At 38.1% G+C, this 21,625-nt stretch overlaps 6 protein-coding genes, 1 non-coding gene and 1 pseudogene across 18 annotated transcripts; 5 read left to right on the forward strand and 3 right to left on the reverse strand.

Annotated features, from left to right (window-relative positions):
- Window positions 1-13: 13 nt before the first annotated feature.
- AT3G04440 (Plasma-membrane choline transporter family protein) lies at window positions 14-2,452 on the forward strand. 2 transcript variants are annotated; one of them, NM_111315.3, is made up of 3 exons: window positions 199-328; window positions 615-1,763; window positions 1,849-2,452. In NM_111315.3, the coding sequence occupies exons 1-3, from the start codon at window positions 227-229 to the stop codon at window positions 2,044-2,046; spliced, it is 1,449 nt and encodes a 482-aa protein (NP_187094.1). In that variant the 5' UTR covers window positions 199-226; the 3' UTR covers window positions 2,047-2,452. The 2 variants fall into 2 exon arrangements, with proteins under 2 accessions (NP_001325544.1, NP_187094.1); NM_001337519.1 differs by having other exon boundaries at window positions 14-1,763.
- On the reverse strand, window positions 17-2,714 carry AT3G04443 (uncharacterized protein). 5 transcript variants are annotated; one of them, NM_001337521.1, is made up of 3 exons: window positions 2,458-2,713; window positions 1,829-2,063; window positions 17-1,680 (listed from the first exon to the last, which is right to left on the reverse strand). In NM_001337521.1, exon 3 carries the CDS (start codon window positions 851-853, stop codon window positions 557-559), a length of 297 nt encoding a protein of 98 aa, NP_001325541.1. In that variant the 5' UTR covers window positions 854-1,680; window positions 1,829-2,063; window positions 2,458-2,713; the 3' UTR covers window positions 17-556. The 5 variants fall into 5 exon arrangements, with proteins under 5 accessions (NP_001325541.1, NP_001325539.1, NP_001325543.1 ...); NM_001337523.1 differs by having other exon boundaries at window positions 42-1,077; window positions 1,571-1,680; window positions 1,829-2,714; NM_001337524.1 differs by lacking the exon at window positions 2,458-2,713 and having other exon boundaries at window positions 89-1,077; window positions 1,571-1,683; window positions 1,829-2,014.
- Window positions 2,715-3,171: 457 nt separating this feature from the next.
- AT3G04445 lies at window positions 3,172-4,304 on the forward strand (annotated as a pseudogene). Of its 2 annotated transcripts, one of them has the most exons (4): window positions 3,172-3,551; window positions 3,729-3,797; window positions 3,962-4,056; window positions 4,169-4,296. The 2 variants fall into 2 exon arrangements; another variant differs by having other exon boundaries at window positions 3,190-3,551; window positions 3,962-4,304.
- AT3G04450 (Homeodomain-like superfamily protein) lies at window positions 3,215-7,953 on the forward strand (the record flags this gene model as incomplete). Of its 4 annotated transcripts, NM_001202877.2 has the most annotated exons (11): window positions 3,215-3,551; window positions 3,729-3,797; window positions 3,962-4,056; window positions 4,169-4,214; window positions 5,920-6,401; window positions 6,493-6,688; window positions 6,781-6,857; window positions 6,937-6,982; window positions 7,125-7,185; window positions 7,282-7,351; window positions 7,486-7,953. In NM_001202877.2, the coding sequence occupies 7 exons, from the start codon at window positions 5,931-5,933 to the stop codon at window positions 7,771-7,773; spliced, it is 1,209 nt and encodes a 402-aa protein (NP_001189806.1). In that variant the 3' UTR covers window positions 7,774-7,953. The 4 variants fall into 4 exon arrangements, with proteins under 4 accessions (NP_001189806.1, NP_001319469.1, NP_001326799.1 ...); NM_001337525.1 differs by lacking the exons at window positions 3,215-3,551; window positions 3,729-3,797; window positions 3,962-4,056; window positions 4,169-4,214 and having other exon boundaries at window positions 4,988-6,401; window positions 7,486-7,849; NM_001337526.1 differs by lacking the exons at window positions 3,215-3,551; window positions 3,729-3,797; window positions 3,962-4,056; window positions 4,169-4,214 and having other exon boundaries at window positions 5,806-6,401; window positions 7,108-7,185; window positions 7,486-7,849.
- Window positions 7,949-11,017, forward strand: PEX12 (peroxin-12). 2 transcript variants are annotated; one of them, NM_111317.4, is made up of 10 exons: window positions 7,949-8,257; window positions 8,356-8,461; window positions 8,551-8,699; window positions 8,796-9,045; window positions 9,241-9,350; window positions 9,593-9,667; window positions 9,787-9,873; window positions 10,140-10,226; window positions 10,310-10,447; window positions 10,532-11,010. In NM_111317.4, exons 1-10 carry the CDS (start codon window positions 8,150-8,152, stop codon window positions 10,601-10,603), a joined length of 1,182 nt encoding a protein of 393 aa, NP_187096.2. In that variant the 5' UTR covers window positions 7,949-8,149; the 3' UTR covers window positions 10,604-11,010. The 2 variants fall into 2 exon arrangements, with proteins under 2 accessions (NP_187096.2, NP_001325637.1); NM_001337528.1 differs by having other exon boundaries at window positions 7,993-8,257; window positions 10,140-10,447; window positions 10,532-11,017.
- An 86-nt stretch (window positions 11,018-11,103) lies between these two features.
- Window positions 11,104-14,168, reverse strand: AT3G04470 (Ankyrin repeat family protein). The gene is made up of 2 exons (NM_111318.5): window positions 11,824-14,168; window positions 11,104-11,733 (listed from the first exon to the last, which is right to left on the reverse strand). The coding sequence occupies exons 1-2, from the start codon at window positions 13,360-13,362 to the stop codon at window positions 11,350-11,352; spliced, it is 1,923 nt and encodes a 640-aa protein (NP_566227.3). The 5' UTR covers window positions 13,363-14,168; the 3' UTR covers window positions 11,104-11,349.
- Window positions 14,169-15,048: 880 nt separating this feature from the next.
- AT3G04480 (endoribonuclease) lies at window positions 15,049-18,930 on the reverse strand. The gene is made up of 12 exons (NM_111319.4): window positions 18,752-18,930; window positions 18,534-18,605; window positions 18,189-18,268; window positions 17,893-18,118; window positions 17,748-17,780; window positions 17,581-17,663; window positions 17,425-17,497; window positions 17,015-17,336; window positions 16,607-16,938; window positions 16,198-16,523; window positions 15,798-16,107; window positions 15,049-15,718 (listed from the first exon to the last, which is right to left on the reverse strand). The coding sequence occupies exons 1-12, from the start codon at window positions 18,827-18,829 to the stop codon at window positions 15,497-15,499; spliced, it is 2,157 nt and encodes a 718-aa protein (NP_187098.2). The 5' UTR covers window positions 18,830-18,930; the 3' UTR covers window positions 15,049-15,496.
- A 692-nt stretch (window positions 18,931-19,622) lies between these two features.
- Window positions 19,623-21,613, forward strand: AT3G04485. Its single transcript, NR_143900.1, has 4 exons — window positions 19,623-19,928; window positions 20,013-20,092; window positions 20,751-20,815; window positions 21,187-21,613. It is a non-coding gene; the product is annotated as an other RNA (non-coding RNA).
- The last annotated feature ends 12 nt before the right edge of the window (window positions 21,614-21,625 follow it).

The following is a 21,625-nucleotide window of genomic DNA, read 5'->3' on the forward strand; positions in this document are numbered from 1 at the left end:
TGGAGGCGGTAGTATCGCAGAGGTTTAGTTTAAAGCTGGAGTAAGTCAAAGTAATGGAATAAAGTATGTACTAAATATTCGAAATGAATTTAATAAAACATCAACAAAATGGTAGAACTTATTGACAAAGAGTATGTATGTATATATACAGAAGAATGATGATTGATGAAGATGGTTAAGTGGAACTTGGGATTCAAGGAACACTCCTGGCAAATACAACGCATCTATGCCTACACCAACAAGCAACGGTCATGCCTCTCGCATGCAGATTCAAGAACCAAGAATAATGTCTCCTCTTCCTCCTTCTTCTTCTCCATTCGCCTTCAAGGTATTTCTCTCTTTTGAATCAAGAATCAGGAAACACCTTGATCTCTGTATCTTCTCTCTCTCTGGGTTCTGTTTTGCTTTCTACTTTATGCTCTCTGTTTTGATCCTCTCTCGTTGACTTCCATCACTATTTCTTGACTCAAGAACAAAACCAAGACCCAGCTTCTCTTTTGTCTCTTCTTGTTTTCTTCATGGTGCTTTTTACTTGCATGTTCATAACGAATTCACATTAATCAGCTTTGAATAACCTGTTGATGAGACACCATTTTGTTTCTTTTTTTTTGCAGGAACAACAAGGTAGACCACCTCCAACAACACAACAAACCATAGCAGGAAAACTCTTTAGAACTCTTTTCAAGGGTCTTCTCTTCTCACAACTAACCTTAATCTCACTTTTGGTGATCGTTCTCACCATTCGCGGTCTCATCTCAGCAAGTACACACCATTTCCACCTCAAGAAATGGTACCCTCCTTTACTAGCATCTGTTGCTGTCTCAGGAATTGCATCTTTAGCATGGCAATGCATCTTTATCTACAATCCATCAAGAGCAGTCAAAGCAACGTTCTGGCTTAGCCCAATACTCACCTGCTCGGTAGGAATCTTGCTTGTTTTGATTGGCTCAGCGGTAGATGCAGGTATAGGTGCAGTGTTTGTCCTTTTCGCCATTACTCAGTCCCTCTATGGTTGCTGGATTACTCCGAGGCTTGAGTACACCGATAAAATATTATCACTTGCCACAGCATTTCCACCTGCAAGAACCAGAGAAGTAGTCTGCTTATCAATCATAGTCAGTGTCGTTTACTCTGGTTTCTTGGTGACTGGAATTGGAGGAGCAACTTCCACTAGAACAAATCTTGATATCTTGTTCATATCCGTAATCATAATAAGCTTAGCATGGACGATGCAAGTTATCAAGAATGTTCAACAAGTTGCGATTTCACGGGCGAGATATGTAAACTTTGCACATGGAGAAGATATGGACGCTTGGAATGCTTTCCGCATCACTATGAAACACTTGACTGGGAGCATCTGCGTTGGCTCGACGCTTGTTCCAATCATCGTATTCATAAGAGGATCAATAAGAAGTGTTAATCTAATGTCAGGGAGCAGCGATGAGGTCATGTATTCAGGTGCTGATTGCTTCTCTACCATTGCTAACAAACTCATTACACTTGGAAACAGATGGGGCTTTGTACATGTTGGAACCTATGATAAAGGATTCATGGAGGCTTCGAGTGATACCTGGAAGAAGTTCAGAAGCACAACAGGGTTGGAGAAACTGATTGACTCGGATCTCACTAGCTCCTTCTGTTTTCTCAGTGCTGTTTCTGTTGGAGCTGTCTCTTCATTAACTGCTGGGATATGGATGTTGTTAATACACAAGGACTATGCCCTGGAAGTGACTCTCTATGCTTTCATAATTGGATATTTTGTGGTAAGATAGCTAATTTTATAAAAATATGAAGAAGACTTTTAGACAAAGTGGTTTATGTTGTGTACCTGGTTTTGAGTGTTTTCAGGGAAGGGTAGGTTTGGCGTGGCTACAGGCATGTGTATTGGCTTACTATGTAGCTTATTCTGAAGATCCTCAGAGCATGAGATTTGATGGAACAATTCCACAACGTATTCAGCGTCTTCAAATGTTAAGTGCTCACCGAGATAACAGGGAGCTTGAGGTGGGTAGAGACAGAGAAGAAGATAGTTATAACAATTGTTGAGTCATGAAGGAGTCTCGCTACATACATGTAAAGAAAAACAAGGATTACTACTTTATTTCTTCAAACTTATAGATTCTTCTATTGATAGGCAAAAATCTTAGCTTCAATGTGTTTATATGTATGCCAAAACTCCAACTAAAGAAAGAATGCACATACTTTTTCTCTCAACTTAGCAATATGTCCCATTATACAGTGGGACTTAAGATTACTGAAATTTTCAACACTTAGAAATCTTGAGTTTTTAGCATACTACCAATTTACAGCAAAAAATAACTAAATTTGTTCCATATGTGACAGAAGTATACTAGTGATCATAATCACAATCATTATCAACATTAAGCACAAGTACATTCTAATGATTAACGAAAAAACAATAATCTGAAGCAATAGAAGGAAGAGAAGCTACTGTACATTTGGAATCGAATAGCCGATAGGGGAATCCGCCGCAGATTCTGGAGAAGAATTTGCAGTTCATCGGAGAGAGCCTATGATTGAAGAAATCAGACAAAAGTTTCGGAGGAGAGATCTCGAACCGGAACAAAAAGTTTATATTGGTATTGAAATTAAAATCGATTTTGGGTTTGGTTTAGACTGGTTTAGAGAGGAAAAGAAAAAAATATTCACGCGATGGTGATTTTGGAGACAAGTGCGTTGATAAAAAAAGGCATGATTTCAGAAGGTAAACCCCTACAGAATTGCTCTCACGCTCTCTACGCGCACTTTGTGCGAGTGGTTCTGAAATAGAGCCTCTTGATTGGCTAAAAAACTCTAAAAAAATAGCAATAGTAGACATGTTGCTAGCTCTTGTTATTATTTAGCTTTTCTACAAAACGCCGTCGTTTCTATTTCGATCGTTTCAGCTTTTGACATTGATCCGAACCAATCGGTTCAACTGGCTTAGTCTATCCACAGGTTCGTATAAAAAAATCTCATTTTGTCATCAAATTAAGCAGTAAATTTATATTAATTAATCATAAGTTAATGTTTAAAGACAAATTCTATTTCAAATTTCTAACGAATCAGACCTAATTGTCCGGAATAAATGATTGGTTCTGAAAATATCAATTGGGAAATTAAAACCCGGTTCAATTTGAAACCGGAAACAAGACTAGCTACGCCTGGAAACTCACACAGAGTCACAGGAGAAGCTCCCGCGTCTGCAAGGAACGGATAAAGTCTCTCTCTTTCTCACACACACTCTCTCTCTCTCTCTCTCTCTCAAAGAAGAAGAAGATGCTGACGAGTCCCAGTAACGCACTTCATAGTAGTACTCCACACTTCTGGCCAGTTCGCCGGAGCAGGCTTTGCCGTTCCCGGAATTTCCCTCGTTTTCACTCCGGCGAACGCAGCAGCGGCGGAGGAGGAAAATTGTGCTCGCTCTCTCTTCTCTCCGGAAGTGGCGCCGGTAAATTCAGTGTCAGAGCTCTAGTTAGGCCTGATGATACCAACGACGCTGACTCCGTCGGCGATGGGTTTCTGTCAAAATTCCACTCGGAAATAGAGAGGTAATCTCTTCAAAAAGCTATACCCTTTTGATTTCATTGGTTGTTTCATCTGGTCAAGTTTGAGACCTTTAGCTCTATAGTAGAGAAGCAAAGCTCGCTGCTTTAGATGTATGTGTTGAACATTGTTTAGTGTCTTCAAAGTTTTTCATCTTTTCTTTCTTTTTGTCTACTGTGTAGATTTTAGTTGAGACTGATCTCATGGGGAGACAAGCAAGTTCTGCAGTCACGGTGACAGATGGAGAAACTGTAAGTGTGCTGCTTCATTCAATTTCCAAAACTTTGAACTTTTTTTCTTAGTTCCTCGAGTTTGTACTCTTCAGTTTAGCTTCTGTTACTTGCTTATCTCTTCATCGGTTTGTTAGATGCGGAAGCTTTGTTTCATTTTCTAATCTGTCTACTTGTCATTGTAGATTGTCTACACATCCGTGTTTGTCTAGCTGATGTTCCAAGTTAGCCATCAGATTTTCTTCCCCTTTATGTTCACTATCAGGAGCGATTCTCAGCTGTAAGTCGAACTTGGCAAGTGTTTTTCGACCCTTTGCTATTTTGGAGTAATGATGTAAGAAGACCATATCATTGCCTAAATGATGATCTGAATGGACCTTCTTATGGTACAGTGGTGGATTTTTTAAGCGACAAGGGAGAACCAAAGATCACGAGGAGGTATGTACTAATGATGGTTTTGGTTTCTACAGTGAAACTCAGATTTTATCCTGGGTATGGTTCTTCTCCGTGTACTAATGATCAGCTATCTGTCTATTCAATACATGTAATGTAAAGGCTTCCGGTTTTTTGTTGAACCATATAGTGATGCTTGTTGATCTCATGTAAGTTTTCCATCTATTACGCAAGATCTGTTATATGTTAACATGGTTAAGATTACCAGCACCAGTTATGGGGTTGAATCCATTCTTTGTATATGGAACATTGTTTCACTTAGATTGCTAAAGTTGTAGGAAGAGAAGAGTATGCGTTAGCATATAAATCAAATTGATCAAAAATGTTTAAACTGTTGTGATGTGAATATCAGAAGATAGCAAATCAAAATGCATTTATAACCCTGTTGATTTTACCAAAACGAAGCATTGGATGATGTGTGTGAAATGTCAGAAGATAATCAAAGATTATAGGAGTATATTTTTATATTCCGTTGTTATGCAGCTGCTTGAGAAAGAAGAATTTGTGGAGGCGGTAGTATCGCAGACTCCACTTGATTTAGAAACCACCATACATCTTGGCTGAGTTATGTAAAGACTTGGCTGATAGTTTTACGAGGTTTTTAGAATAATCAAGTTTAGTTCTGCGAATTTAGGTGACTAGATATTTTCTTGTGATTGAGGAAGTAATAAACACTCATTTACTTGTCCCTTTGATTTGTTGATTGAACTTTAGCTCAACTTAAAAGTGGTTAGCTTTGCTGAATCTGCCCAGTTATATTATTGTTTCCAGTTGATTGGAATTGGTTCACTATAGATTATGTTTTGTTTTTGGTTTTTATAAGCTAAAGGTTTGTTCTTTTTCATGGAAAGAACAATCATGAGATGTCAACATGTTATTGATCTTTAGAATCGTTTCATTCAATGGTCAAGTCATTTTGTAAACGAATTTGTTTTTTTTTCTTTGTCTTTTTCGACTTGGTTTCTCTGTAAGATTCTTGTTCCTTGAAGTGATGAGGTTTCTATTAGATAAGAGTTGATTAGAATGATATAATGTGCTCATGGTGACTCTCATCCTTGCACGTCCCTGTGGTTTATGAAAAGCCATATTGCTTTCCTCTTTAGCCAAATTGCGTGTTAATATCCTTCCCGTTGCATTTGATTCTATATCTTGTTTCTGTTTGATTTTTATGCATCTGTCACCTCCATGATAGTTTCTCTTGGTTAATGGCTGAAACAAGTTTAGTTTTGGATAGAGAATCAAAGAGTCTCTTCTTGTTCGTTTGTATCTTTCCTCTTGCGGTATATGTTGAAGAACTTTAGGGAAACAAAGTGAATGAAAGCTAAGAGTTTTTTTTATGACCAAAGGCAAAACAAAAAGTGAAGAATATTCCTTTGGAAAGTTTTGAAAGGGAAATACATATAGGATATTAACTAGGCGAATGGAATTTTTTCACTCATACAGAGTCATTTTCTGTATATATAACTTAGTGATTGTGAGTTCTCATATTGCTTCTATGTAACACTCCTTGTAAAGCTAAATAGCCCTTTTGTGCTAAGTCTCTGATATCTATTGTTATCTTCTCAATACTGCACTTGTTCAATGACACTTGCTAGCGATTTTGGTTTTCCATCCGCTATATCTTCATCTTTTACAATTCTAGAAGAGAGATACCACAATAACTTTCCTAACACTTTGTGTGTTTCATCAGGACAGGAATCGATGAATAACAACCCCGTCCCCTGTCAGGTGTTTCCTCTGGTCTCTGGTGGTAGTTCTGGTGGGAATTTGTTTTCATCTTCTTCCGGATTCTGCAATGGTGTCTATGTTTCATCTTCCTCCCAGGCACGGCCATCTGTTTCTACCGTGCCAAGAGACAGAATTACTGTTGCTCACGTCTCTGGTGAAGGGCAGAGGCAGGAATGCCCTGTGGAAACACATTCCTTGCAATTGATCAATCAACCTCAAGAACAGAAAATTATGACTTGGTCTTCAGACCAGATTCGGGGCTTCTTCGATTTTCCTGTTCCAGATCCACAAGCAGCGAGCAGCAGAACTATGGTTTCATCCAAGGAAGTGCTTTCAAAATGCGAATGGCCAGACTGGGCGGATCAGTTGATCTCTGATGATAGTCTTGAACCAAATTGGTCGGAGCTTCTAGGTGATCCTAATGTACTCAATCTATATTCAAAGGTTCGTTTCTTTCAGCTAAATATGAATCTCTACGCTTATTTCAGCTAAATATGATTCTTCTATTAAGACTGACTCTGATAATGTCTTACAGATAGAAACACAGTCTTCTGATATAGCAAGGCAAGAGATCGTCTTTAGAAATCAGCATCAGGTGGATCCATCAATGGAGCCGTTTAATGCCAAAAGCCCACCAGCTAGTTCAATGACATCTAAGCAAAGAATGCGTTGGACACCAGAACTTCATGAAGCATTTGTCGAAGCTATCAATCAGCTCGGTGGTAGTGAACGTGCGTATGCCCTTTTTTTTTCCTTCTCATGCCTGCAAAATTTAGCTGAACAACTTATTATTATTCTCTTGGCTTATAATTTCAAACCACAGGAGCCACCCCTAAGGCTGTTTTGAAGCTCATCAATAGCCCTGGGTTGACCGTTTATCATGTCAAAAGCCATTTGCAGGTTACTATTCTCCATCTATGTTTTCGGTTTGTATGCTTACAGCTCATCTTAAACGTCTTTATATTATTGGCTTGTCCAGAAATACAGAACTGCAAGGTATAAACCAGAGCTTTCCAAAGATACAGGTACTTGAGGCATCTAAGGATTCAAACTGTCTTCTCAATATTTCACATAAGCTTATTATACTTTGGAAACATAATGGCATTTAAAAGACTCTTGTGTGATGAAACACGTCTTTATACATAATCAGCTTTTCTTCTTGGACAGAAGAACCTCTAGTAAAGAATTTGAAAACCATTGAAGATATCAAATCTCTTGACTTGAAGACGTAAGGAACATTTTACTTCTCTGTCAGAACAGACTAAGTATCACCTAGGATAATATTTCTTCATATCTAAGATTTTTTTTTTTTATTCTTCTTCAGGAGCATTGAAATCACTGAAGCTCTCCGGTTACAGATGAAAGTTCAAAAACAACTCCACGAGCAACTTGAGGTATAATAATTCAAACTGCCTAAAAGAAGCTTTTATAAAACAAAACAGTGTCCTTTCCTCTTCATTTGTCTGATTTCTTAGTTTTTGGTTTTAGCTGGTGATTTTGATCTTATATTGGTCTTAATACAATGCAGATCCAAAGATCACTGCAGTTACAAATCGAAGAACAAGGTCGGTATCTTCAGATGATGATTGAGAAACAACAGAAGATGCAAGAGAACAAAAAAGACTCTACTTCCTCATCATCAATGCCAGAAGCTGACCCTTCAGCTCCATCACCAAACCTTTCACAACCTTTCCTCCATAAAGCAACCAATTCAGAACCATCAATAACTCAGAAACTGCAGAATGGTTCTAGCACAATGGATCAAAGTGAATCTACTTCTGGGACTAGTAATAGAAAACGGGTTAGAGAAGATTAGACATCTCATGAGTATGATCCAAAGATGTTGCAAACATATGTAATTGTGTATATAAAATTGAAAATATCACAGCAGCAAGAAAATGAAAATTTCTTCTTAATGGAGATGACGTGGACAAATCACTGTCGAGTTGGAATGTTGTCGGCTGATGAGTCAGCAATTTAGATGACGTGGCTAAAGAACATCCTTATTTATGACGTAATTAATAATGATCTCTCGAAATGCGTCTTTTCTTCGTCTGTTCTATCTTCTTTACCAATTTCTGCAATTCTGGAGAAGCTAAAGGTCTCAATCTCTCAGTCAAAAACAAAAGGTCTCTCCTTTATTAAACTATCTATCACTAACTAGAAGAAGAGATTAGAGGAGGAGGAAGAAGATGTTGTTTCAGGTGGGAGGTGAAGGCACACGCCCCACCTTCTTTGAGATGGCTGCTGCTCAGCAACTTCCTGCTAGCCTTCGCGCCGCTCTCACCTATTCCCTCGGCGTATAATGCCCTTCTCTACCTACGTCTCTTTTCGATTTTGAAATTTGGTACTTATCTGTATGATTCTTATATTTGTTTGCTGTTTCGTGATTTTTTAGGTTTTTGCTTTGAGACGATCGTTTCTCCATAAGATTTTAGACTATGAGGATGAATTCTTTGCTGCTCTGATGCTTATTCTTGAAGGACACAGCTTACGAACCACAGGTAGCTTCTGGATTCTGTTTTAGGTTTTGTGTGAGAGTGTACTGGAACTTTTTTGCTTATAACAGTTAGAGGTTTGTGAATTGTTTCAGATGGTTCCTTTGCTGAATCATTGTATGGTTTAAGGAGGAAATCAGCGAGATTGAGATTGAGGAAAGACAGTGCCAGGAAGGATTCTAGCGAAGAAGTTCAACATTCTGGTTTAGAGAAGCGTCAGAGAATCCTTTCTGTTGTGTTTCTGGTACTGACTCTTTCCTAAATGCTATAACTTTGTAAATGCGTATATGTTGAAAGCATAAAGCTTATGCCTTTAAGCTTGGTTACTGCCTTTTTCTAGGTTGTGTTACCGTATTTCAAGTCAAAATTGCATGCTATATATAATAAAGAAAGAGAGGCTAGGCTCCGGGAAAGTTTATGGGGTGCAGAGGATCAAGGATTTGATGAAGCTGACTTCTTCACAGGGGATGATTCAATTGTTTCAAGAGAGCCTAGTGGGAATGAAGAGCTTTCTGTTCGAGTACAATTAGCTACCAAAATTAAAAAGTTTATAGCTGTCTGCTATCCTTGGATACATGCATCAAGTGAAGGTAATTGTGGATTTATGTGAGCATCGACATTTCGACTGCATAGTAGCTGATGATTCTTTAACATAATTACGAGCACTTCTTAGTTTACACTGATTAGCTTCGTGCGTAGACTTCTATCTCTGAGTTTCATTGGCATGGAGAATTTTATTTGATCTGTATCATTTATAATGAGCTTATATGGGATCCTCTGTGTAGGATTATCGTTCACTTACCAGCTCTTATATCTGCTGGACGCTACTGGATTTTATTCTCTTGGGCTACAAGCTCTTGGGATTCAAGTTTGTAGAGCTACAGGGCAAGAACTGGTATTAACTTCCTCCTTTCTGGTTGAAATTTCGTGTCACCATTATCTTACTATGCACCCCATAGAATTAGGGCGCTTTGGCTTTGTTGGATGGTATTATTTAAAATTCTACATACATCTTGCTGCAAGATGTTATACCATCATTGACTGACCCATAAAAACCTTTCAAAGTGGTAAATTTACATGTGTTATGTCTTAACACACTTTTTTTCTTCGTCTTTACCTTTTTTGATGCCAAGATAGATGGATACATCCTCAAGGATTTCAAAGATTCGGAATCATGAGCGTGAGAGACTTCGTGGTCCTCCATGGTTAAAAGTATGATTTCACTTTTCTTAAACTTCATGTAACCTAAGGAATGAGATAGGCTGATTCCTACTACTGCTTACACTTTAGTGATCCAACGTCTGACAGTATTGTTTTGAATATTGAATTAGACGGTGCAAGGGGCACTTCTTAGCTGCTCATATGCTGTGCTTGACTATGCCCAAACCGGTCTAATTGCAGCAGTTTTTATCTTCAAAGTAAGTATCCATAAATGTCCCAGTTTATGTTACTTCTCTTATTTCACTGTCTTAAAAGCTTCCAGCAGAAGTAGGTTCCTTTAGGAAATGAAGGTCCTAAGCTTAAATTACATTAGATTAGATTTTGTATGCTACAGCCACCGCTAAATCCATAAAGCTTATTGCTATACTTATGGCGTTTTTGACTCTCGGTAGATTTTTCATCGCATAATCATTTAGTTGAACCTAAACATCTAGCTCATTTTCGTGTGTTTTTGGTTTTGTAGATGATGGAATGGTGGTATCAATCCGCTGAAGAGAGATTATCAGCTCCAACAGTGTACCCTCCACCTCCACCTCCTCCAGCCCCAAAGGTAATCAATCAGGTAGCATTATCTGAAACTTATGTAAACATCACTCAGTCGACTTTGTCAAAGTTTTTGTTTTTCTGTAACAGATGGCCAAAGAAGGAATCCCTCTACCTCCAGACAGATCCCTCTGTGCTTTATGCTTGCAAAAACGTGCAAATCCATCAGTTGTCACTGTCTCTGGATTTGTTTTCTGCTATTCTTGCGTATTTAAGTATGTTTCAAAGGTGAGTTCTCCAAATCATTACTCTCTATTCCCAAACCCCAACCTTGGTATTAGCTTATATCCGTCTTCTATGGTAATCACACAGTACAAGCGATGTCCGGTGACATTGATTCCAGCCAGCGTTGATCAGATTAGGAGGTTGTTTCAGGACACTTAGGACCAGTCTATTTAATGGTTTTAAGCCAACAGTGAGAGTTCCATCATCGTTCTCCCATGCAAGTTAGAGTCTGAACCAGAAGAGCTAAAAGACTGCCAAGTGAGACACTAATACCCCAATTGATTTTATATATATATATGGATAAGCTTTCATTTAGAGCTCACCAAGTCTGGGATCAAGTGCTTCTTGGATTGAAAGAAAGCTGTGTTAATCCTAATCAAAGCTGATTCTGATTAAAACAGAGAAGGCAGACAAATGGTTACTTTTTTCTTTCTTAGTTTCAGCTTCGAAATTGTTGTCTATTGCACAATGGGGGATGATATTATTGTTCAGGATGGAAAAATAAAATTTATATACTGATCAAATTTATAAAGAAAAGGATGGAAGAGATGATTGGAGTTCAAACTTTCATAGCTCATTATTGAATTAGCTTTGCACTTTTGCTCCTGAACCGAAAAAGTTTTCTGATTAATGTCAAAAATTTCAAAGTCGATTCAGAAATGGTTTAGGAATGCTGGGGGAGTAAGAGGAGTCAAAATCGAACCGAATAGAAAAAAAGGATTAATCATTAAGAGAGAACAAAGATGTTTGTTAAAGGAATTTCAGAAATAACATGACATACAAGAGCAATAAACAACACTACCAAAAGCCTTTTCTCAAGGCCACAATGATGGCTCAAAAAGTGAACATCTTTGAATCCAGCCAAAGCAAAACCTGAATGCAATGATTCAGTTACTCCGGACTCATCATTCTTCGGCTACATGATTTGAACGGGTACCCGAGTCACTAGCACCAGCGGCTTTTGTAGCCGCTTGTTTCTTCCTCCTGCTCTTAGCTTTCTTAGCTTTCATTCGACGTTTCTTCTCAGCTGAATCGATCCATTTGTAATCTGAAGGTATCAAGAAAGGGTCAGCCTCGTCTTTGTAACGGTTACTATCATTGTCACTTGATTTGCCACTTCTCATCCATGAGATCCATGATGGTGATGAGTTCTCTGAAGAAGACGACTTTGCATCATGAAATACCGGACTAGAAGGAGGTGTTGAGAACTCCTCCTCAGCTGCCTGAAGTTCTTCAAATTTGGTGAAAGTAACAACAACTCGAACCGTAGGAATAATGGGAATGGCGAGCTGCACATAAATTACCGATAAGAATAAACCCTAGAGAGTGATTCAATCATATCAGTAACATACAATTTACGAATTGAAAAAGATTTATACCTTTACAGGGAATGTGCCTAGCGGAAGTTTAGTTGTGAGAAGCTCTCTGAGTCTCCTAACGGCTTTAACCTTGTTAGCTAATATGTCAAGGAGCGGTAAAAGCTCGTCTGTCGTAAGAGGAAAGTCCGGTGTTAACCACAAGACCGGTCTTAGTCCTTTCTTGTATTCACTCTCACGCTTAACCTCATCTCCGGCAACACCTTTCTTCTTCTTCTTCTTCTCCTTTCCTTTCTTTGCGTCTCCATGATCCTCATTTGCATGATCAGATACCATCGAAGATTTCTGGCTTTTCCCTTTCTGGTTCCCGTCTTCTGGCGCAGACTTTGAGCCTTTCTTGAGCTTTGTATCTTCAGTGTTTGAGCCTTTCTTATTCCAACCAAACCAGCCCTTCTTATCCTTGAGAGCTCCGTTTTCCTGTTGATCAGTAACTTCACACTCTTCATCTTCAATGGCATCGGAATTTCCAGTCTGAAGCGCGGAATTCAATTGGAGTCTTTCCTCAGGTGTTAGTACGTCTTCAAAGCCGTCGGTCTCTGCACCATTTGTTACAGCAGTTCGCTCTTCATCAACCGCAAAGAGCTCTTCATCAGTCATTGCACCGGGAACCCGTCTAGATTTGACACTCACCATCACATGAAGCATATCGTAAACTTTTGCTTTCCAATTCCCAACCATCTCGGTTCTCTCTTGCCGTCTCCAATTCAAATGAGAAACCAGCTCAGCTTGAGTTACATCGATTCCAGGTCTATACATATTAGTCTGAGACATCAAAGCCACTTCATGAGCAACCTCAGCATCTGTTGGTTGCGCACCAGCTCCTTCCAAAGCATTTGTCATTTCTTTTTCCTTATGCGAAAGAACAATCAACGAGCCCGGAGATAGGGACATTTTACCATCTTCAGACGAGTAACCATCCCCTAGAAAGAGAAATGTTTGATCTGACCGTTGGATTTTAAACCCATCAAAACCAGCAAGAGTCATATCAGCACGGAGATTTGAACCACGTTTCCATATCCTGTAAGTATCGGAAGGAGCAATGCGGCCAATAAACGGAATGACCGAGCTCTCAAAATGAAAAGTGATCTCCATGTAAAAATCACGGATCCGAGATGCTGACGCAATGATCCGAGGAAGTCTCCTACACCATTTAGCCCAAGCAAGAGGCTGGTAATGCCGAGCAATTATCATGGCGATGGCCTCTTCTCTTGTGCAAACCGCTTCTTGTAACGCACTCCAACCATTCTCGTTCTGTAGACTCCAATCGGCACCAGCAGACATCAAAATCTCAGCAGAGACAGGATCTCTAAGACGAACAGCGAGATGCAATGGAGTTTCACGACCAGGAACATCACGGCGATCAATGACAGCTGAAACAGAATCAGCACGAGACTCAGACTCCATAGACTCAGCCTCAGTAGTAACTTCACCAGCCTTAGCTAACCGAGGAAGATCCGAAACAATTCGCCTAAGAGCAGCATGATCCCGAAGCACAACAGCTAAATGAGCAGGACTATGAGTATACTTGGAGTAATCTTCCATTGTTTATCCACAACACTCACTAAGCTCCAAAACAAAAAAGCTTTTCTGCTTTACTTCTCTCCAACCCTAATAGAAAAGGAATCAGATTCTTCCAGGAATCACAAACAAAACCCTAGAAACTCACCATATGAGCTCAAATTTGAATCCAATTCAAGAAAGCTTCCTCCTTTCTCCTCCTCAGAACATAAAGAAAAAACCCAAATTCCAATACACAAAAAGTAACAACCTTCACAACAAGCACAAGCTGTTCATCAAAAAAGTTGGAGCCTTTACAAAGAAAACACACGCCTTTTTCACTTTCGCTTTATCAAATTTTCGATTTCCTTGTGAGGAACAGAAAACTACCAGTGGAAGATCCGTTAAGCCGCTGGAGTTTTCTCACCAACCCGACCCGGAAACCTCAAAAGACAGAGAGAGGGGTACGAAGGAAGGAGCAATGGGGAAGAAGAAAGAGAGAGAATCGATCGGTGAACAATGAATGTTTGTAGCGATTGAGAAGATCTAACGGCTAGGTTCCTTTCTTCCACTTACGCCATTATTAATGCCACCACCACTACTCTCAGATCTATCTCTCTCTCTCTCTCTCTCTGCGAATTTTCTGGTCTCGCTCGACCAACAAGGGAGAAATATGGAACTACCCTTGACTTTACACTTAATTACGGTTTTACCATTTTTCATTTTTTCTTTTCTTTTGGGTTCGCTTTACGTCTGAATTTCCAGGTTGGACATTTCCACTTTGGATTCTTTTTAAGACACAGTTTCGAATAAAAAATACATTTGTTTTCATTTCTGAACCAAAGTCCAAAGATTTGCATTTACAATTTTTTAGCCACAAATGTATCTGTATTCAGAGTAAAGGATGTTATCATTGCATTTAACTTATACACGTGTGATGTGGGTATCATTAAAACCTGTCGTAATAGGGTGTGTGACATAAAAGATTCATATAATCAACCATAGGAATAGGATGCTTCATATTTATCGATATATAATCTTGTTAGTTTTGTATTAATAATCAGTACTACATAAGACTCAAATTTACGGTGCTAAAAAGGATGCTGTGAATCAAATTAAATATTTAAACTTGTTAGTACTTTTTTGGACCATCCTATAGTGATATCAAATTATTTTCATTTTCTTCTGCAGAATTTTTGTGCCAGCAAATTTGTCCCCACAGACCACAATGCAGTGTTTCCCCCAAAAGCATCTTGTTGGATATTTTTATACTTTGTTTTTTGTTCTCTCTTTACTCCAAAATGCTTAGAAATAAACTAGAGATGCAAAAGTGTCTTATACAAAGCATAAAACATCACCACAGCAAAAAATAACCCCACTTTACTTTGGTAAGTAACCATAGTTATTTGATTTTATTATATTTTTAAAATAACCACGATCTAGATCAAAGAAAAGCTTCACTTTTATTTAAATATATGAGAATACAAATGTGTTATGTTGGAAAGACGTCGGTTTATACATTGAGGTAAGACTTTGGTTGTGAATAGACAAGTCATAGTTAACATTTTATGCTAAAGATCTTCAATCTCTGTTTAACAATTTGAAAATAGCACTTGACATTTGGAATCTCTCCTCTTATTATATCCTCGTGAAAAAGACTAATAATCTTTAATCAAAAAACACACCTTTCTGAGATATATATTGTCGTGTAACATGTCACATTCTTTGCATTAAATTCTAAAATACGTTTAATAATAATGACCTGTGACAGGAAAGTTACATACAGTATGTGGTAAAACCAAATCCAAGTTAAATATTTCTGGTAAATAATATTCATATTGTTATAATGTATTGACCAATAATATCATGCCTTTCGATAAAAATAAATTCCATTTGGACTGGGTTTGGCAAAAAGTAATCAGTCTTTGCACCTCCAACTGGAAAAAAAGAAAAGAAAAGAATAACAAACATCGTGCCGTTTCCATTTGGAACAAAACAACTACGTGTTGTTCTTTCGCAAATGGAAAAGGTATTCAAAAAAAACGGCATGGAACTGTCCGCCTAAAACATAGGGCCGTTCAATTTGGCTTACCCATTGCAAAATCAAATGGCCCTTGATGACCTTGATGACCCCAAGATCAAGTAAGTAAACCTTTGTGTTCCTTGAGAAACAGGAAAGCTACGACCTTAGGGCAAATAGTTCACAGGTGATTATGTTGTCGAGTGAAGCAGAAGAGTTTCCAGCACCAAGGACAGGGACGAGATTGAAGATAGGTTCTTTCAAACTGTCCATTTTTACTCCATCACTCATCTCGTTAAGCTCTCTGAACGCAGACACAAAAATGGCCGATAATCTCTCTACGGACACACCAATACTAGTAGAGAAGTGTATTCTTAAGCTCTGCATCAACCAAAACAACAAGATATAAGCAAAGCTTTTGATGATAGGCTAACATTGTTTAAAAGAATCTCATTCTCACCGTAGTGTCTTGCCAAGAAAACGAATTTTCAGACAAGGTTTTGTTGAGAAGATATACACAGAATCTTGATACTATCTCCAGTTCTTCTTCTTCTCCCTGAAGTTTCCTCATTAGTTCAGCTGAGATAGAGAGAACGGCCACACACACTTTCCCATCAACAACTCGTTTCTGCACACAATCTTGGTGCCATTTCTCTGGCTTATATCCCCAAATACTGTAATGTCCTTCACCCGATTGATCTCGGCTGGTTTCATCTTCGGTGTCTGTATCTTCTTCCACGTATAAAATAGGTTTCACTTCAACAAGGGCCCTGGAGAACAACAATTACTGTCAAAAACCCAAAACTGTTGGGAAGATCGGGGACACGGATGTAAAGGAAGATTCTATGCAGTATTTTAACCTTTTCGGAAGATCGGGGACAAGAATGTAAAGGAACATAGGATCTAGGACATTCTGTACCCTCCGAGAAGACTTTGCCAAACCCAAGAAAGTAACAAACTTTTCATGAAGTTGGTTCCTCTCTGATTGTTTTGTGCGTGCTGAACAGAAAACCACAAAGAGTATAGCTGATGAGGAGATTGAGCAGTTAAAAGACTCTGCTATTGCTTCACTGTTCGTCAATGCTTGATTTAGCTCAGCAATTGCGCCTTCGGTTTGAAGATTCATCGTGGGAGGGTCAAGTCCTAATTGTCCAGCCATGTGAAGAACACTCTGGTGCAAAGTGGCCTGAAGTAGATGATATTGTAAGTATCTGACTTTGCTAGTCAATTTGAAGATTATTTAGAAATCAATGATGAGATTTCATTCACCTGACTGTAAGGTCCAATGCAGCTAGGTGCCCAGCAAGATATACTTTGTACATGGAGAACTCTTTTGCTTTCGTCATTCGCGACTAAAACCTCGATGTAAGCTTTTCCAAGACCCGCTTGTACCAAAGGAAGTTCTATTGTACTACGGGAAGGAACACCGAAAGGGCACTTCTCTTGTGTGATAAATTTCACATATGTCTCATTCGCCACAGCAAATTCACTCATGTCAGAGATATATAGATGAATGTACAATACATGCTGCCAGTTATACCCGTGTTTTAAAAGCTGGGATTCAAGTTCTGTAAGAACAGTCTCGAGATCTTCTTTCAGACCTGTTTTAAGAGGATAAAGCAAATATCAAGTACATATGCGGGGAGATCTTGAAGATTTGGTCTGTTTCTGAGTTACCTTTTGACGATTCACTAGAATCTTCCAACCAGCAGCAGATGGAGAACGTGTTGTGTTTCTCAGCCCTTGATATGTGAAGTCTGTTACTTGTGTGTTCAACTAGATCAACGATTCCATTATCTCGTTGGCGAGTAGAATCTGATGTGTTAGGACCATCTCCTAGTACCTCAGACACTAAACTTGATTCCTCTTCAGGGGAATGGGAGTCTGGATTCCCTTTCTTTTCAAGATGGAACGTAGATGGATGAAGAACACCAACAGGTGCAATGGAATCTGGAGAGTGTAGCACAACTTGATATTCATCAAGCACGATACTCGCATTCTACAAATATGCAAATTGTCAAACTACAATAAATGTGAGAAATCAATGAACACAAACTGTTCTTAAGATTGTTGTTTAAAGAACATACAGTGAAAAGCGGGCAATCTAGAGTCAGAGTTTCATATTCTCCTCCTTCCCCGCAAACATTACTTCCATATTTCCTAAGTAGAGATGCAATCAGAAGCTTTAGAAACAATGTAACACAAATAGATAAATGAAGCCATAAAAAAGAGCTGTGGCATACTCTTTTAACTTCAAAAGATATGGTTCCATGAAGGCTAAGTCTTTCCCTAAATGCTTTGAGGGATCTAACCCTATTGCCGCGACCTGTAAAGGTTTTACAAACCATAATTATAAGACGATGTTGACGTTAATAGAAGCAGGAATAATATAACAACAATCCTTATCTACCTTGACTAAAATAGCTTTGATCCCATTTGCTATCTGCAAGTAAACGAGAAACGAGTTAAGTAAAACATATACGAAAAAGAAAAATAAAAAATTGAGATTGAAATAGGCTTGAATCTAGATTTTCTCTTATACTGAAACAGTTTACCATGTCCTGAAGAAGCAATGTCTGATCTTGTTTCCACAAAAATGCCAAAGAAACAAGGCCTAACCTTGAACAAATACTCTCCACACGCAGTCGTTGGTAGTCTGATGCAATGGCACCAGACGATACTGCAGTGATGGAAGGTATCTGTCTCTTCACTTCACTTAACAAGACAAACATATCTTCCACTTCATCATCTGGAGTCATTTGGTAGCTAAGTTTCTGATGCCTGCAAATAAAACTCGTCAGAAATTGTTCATAAAATCAAGCCTTGCCTTGGAAAGCCTAAGGATTCTCACCTTGAAGAACCTCGGATTCTTCTTCTGAACAATGGCACATTCATACATTCTGCATAACCCACTAAAATCTGGTGGCCTACCTGAAAAAGGTGCATCCAATCAAAGAAATTAGATGCGAGGAAACATAAATCATTCTTGCTCTCAAATATCTAATCTTATTACTCTTCTCAAGAAGAAGAACCAGATTTACAAATCATGAAAACATTGACCAGATTCACGTAAAACACCAATGAGATAGAAAAGGCTCAATTTTTATTCAAGCCCTTGTTCATATTAAATATCCGGTTTTAGCTCATACTCAAGCATATATAGACAAGAGTAGACAGAGAAGAAGCAGAATCTTACAGTTTGATACATATAGCTGTCCAATTCATCGACGGAATCATCAACCGGCAACAAATTAGCCAATGCCACGATCTGTGCAAACACAAATCGAGAAACCCCAAGTGAGATTTAAGTTCGTATAGCTTAAAAAATTGAACTTTTGAGAGGCAATTTCAGGGAAACTCTGAACAACTAACAAAACTTCGAAAATTAGACAGAATCCGAGGTAAGAGACGTACCTCGTGACCGTATTGGATACACTTCATCATAGCATAACAGCTATCTTTGCCTCCACTCACTAAAGCCACGACCTTCATCTTTCTCTCTCTCTCTCTCTCTCGAGTTGGAGTGAGGTTCTTATGTCGTCGAAGAAACTCTGAGAAAGTCAAGTCAATACAAAACTTTGAAGGACGACTTAAAAAATAAAATAAAAAGAATTTTATAAAAGTTTAGGAATCTAGCATGACGTTTCTACTTGTTATTCGATTGGCCCCTATATTTTTTAATTTGTCAAGTTCTTTCTAAATTAGTAAATTCTAATTTAGGGTTTGGAATCTTTTTTTTCTATTGCTTTAGGTCGAAATCCATATGATACGATATGATATCACCACGATAGAGATGTGTTTGTATATAAAACAACACACCAAAACGTCTGAAACAATCCCGTCCACAAATGAGTATTCAACTACCTAGTTATGATAGATATTATAATCTTCTCAATTTAATTGCTAAACTAGATTAGAAAACATTTGATATTAACATTGTATTGATATAACAGTTCGTTATTCAACCTCAAAATCTTTTTTCTAAATTACTTTCAAGGAAACTAATGAATAAGCTAGGTTTTCATCTATTTTGAGAAAACAGAATATTGGCCGAATAAAGAGATTAATGGGCCTGATTAAATGGGCACTTAGCTTTTGGTAATTAAGCTTTGGGTTTCGATTTGGGTTTAGTGTTTAAAGCCCAATTCTTCTTTATGGTCGTGTACTTAGCTTTTCTTCTTCTCTGTAAACAGGATCGAAAGATCACTAAACAAAACAATCATCTTCTTCCTAAATTTCTTCTGATTCCTCATCTTTTTCTTCTACTTCTCATCTTAATTCTGTTATTTCTTTGATAAGTCTATTTCGTGTTTATCACTACTCTTCTCTTCTCCAGAAGGACGAAAATGGCGGTTTTTATTCAAATCACTTAATGCTACCTGAAGCTCTCTTTCTCCATTAGCTTCGTTGCCCAAATCCTGTTGACCTGACTCATCTTCTGGTTCGTTACCGGAGCACGGTCGAGGTACTACCATGTGAGCTAGATTTGAATAATGTAGAAGCCATCAAAAGGCTCAACTCGAACGGAATTGCTCTTGAAGAAGGAATTCCACCGTTCCGATTCCTCAAGTATATCGTTCTCCGTGATGAGGTAGCTCTGAAGCTCTGTGTCTGATTTTGTTTTGGTTTGATTTTGTATTCCCAAATTAAGGATTGATTCTGATTTTGTTTACAGGTGTGGTTCAACCATTCTAAACTTGTTGAAGACAAAGGTGCTCGAAAGCTGATCAGTACTTGGATCAGAAGATCTCACAGGTTAATCGATTTCAATTTGTATCTGTGTTCACTTGAAATTTACTGTGGTTTTTGTGCTTATATTTGTAGATGATATTTACTAGGTTTACATCGGTTTTGAAATTAAAATTGATTTTTAGGTTCGGTATACATTGGTATTGAAATTAGAATTGATTTGTGGTTTGGTTTATACTGGTTTAGAGAAGAAAACACAAATTTTCACGCGATGGGAATTTTGGAGACTAGTGCGTCGATTGAAAAAGGCATGATTTGGAAAGGGGTATACCCACAGAAATGCTCTCACGCGCTCAACGCTCACTTTGTGCGAGTGGGTGTGAAATAGAGCCTTCTGATTGGCTTAGAAACTCTAAAAAAAGTGAAATAGTATACATGTTGCTAGCTCCTATTGTTATTATTTAGTTTTTTGTTTCTTCTATCAATCTGATCAAAGTTCAGTTTTTTTTAACATACAGTTGATTCTAATAAAGGTTTTGGGTTATTTTGAAATCATTTGTATGTCACCAAAAAACAGAAAATTTTGTGATTTGTATGCTGGCAATAATTCATCATTATAAACGATTCTGTTTTCATAGAGTAAAAAACAGAGGATCAAAAAACATTTTTTTGGAAAACGCCCTTCTAGGTTTATATGTAACATTTCCAGTGACTGTGTATTCAGGTTGTTGCTTTAGTTGTTTTATTTGGTGTTAGCGAGGCCGTGACAGAAGAAATGCCGAAACTCAGGTTTGTGCTTCTATCGACTTGTTTATGTTAATGTCGTTTTGATATGATTCTAAGCCTGGCTTAAGTCTACAGTATCGTTGGATTGCTTATTCATCCATCACCGTTGGCTGCTGTTTTTTTAACATATTTCTTATAGGGACAGAAACCAAGGTAATGCACATTTTTCTGAAATGCTCAAATCAGTTTTTACCGAAGTTTTTTATGCCATTATAGATGGTATATTTATTGAGAATGAGTTGATTTTCTTTTATTTTCCAAAGGCTCAGGATAATTCTTAAACAAAATGTCATGTGGGCTTGCTTTATATGTTCTTCAGTCACATCAAAGTAAGTTTTTGTTTTTTCTTTCTGATATTATCTTAACATCTACAGGTTGTTCATGGAAGTATGATTTGGAAAATGGTGCAGGCACTTCACCGAAGGTCGTGAACATCAAACGATATTTTTTACTTCTTGGTGACAGGGTATGTGTTAGGACTTGTTCCAGCTCAGACCAGCTCTATGCTCGCTTGTTGGAGTTGTTGTAACATATTTTATGGATCTCCATAGCACAATTCTATAGCCTTTGTGTCAACCGCTATTACTAGAATGAACAGAAGGAAGATACGCAACGCTTCTGGTCTGGTAAACACATATAGTTCTAAACTTGGTTACTGTTTATTAGTAATATGTTTCAGTCTACTAATTTTTGTTCATAAGGATAGGTTATATCACACTGCGACATGCAATACATTTTTACAAGAATTACGTTGTCAGTAAAGATTAATGCAAGTTGATTTTCTTTTCATGTTGTCTACTCATCTTCACTGAA

The sequence above is a fragment of the Arabidopsis thaliana genome, chromosome 3 (genome assembly GCF_000001735.4).
Source record: "Arabidopsis thaliana chromosome 3, partial sequence".
Lineage (NCBI taxonomy): Eukaryota > Viridiplantae > Streptophyta > Magnoliopsida > Brassicales > Brassicaceae > Arabidopsis > Arabidopsis thaliana.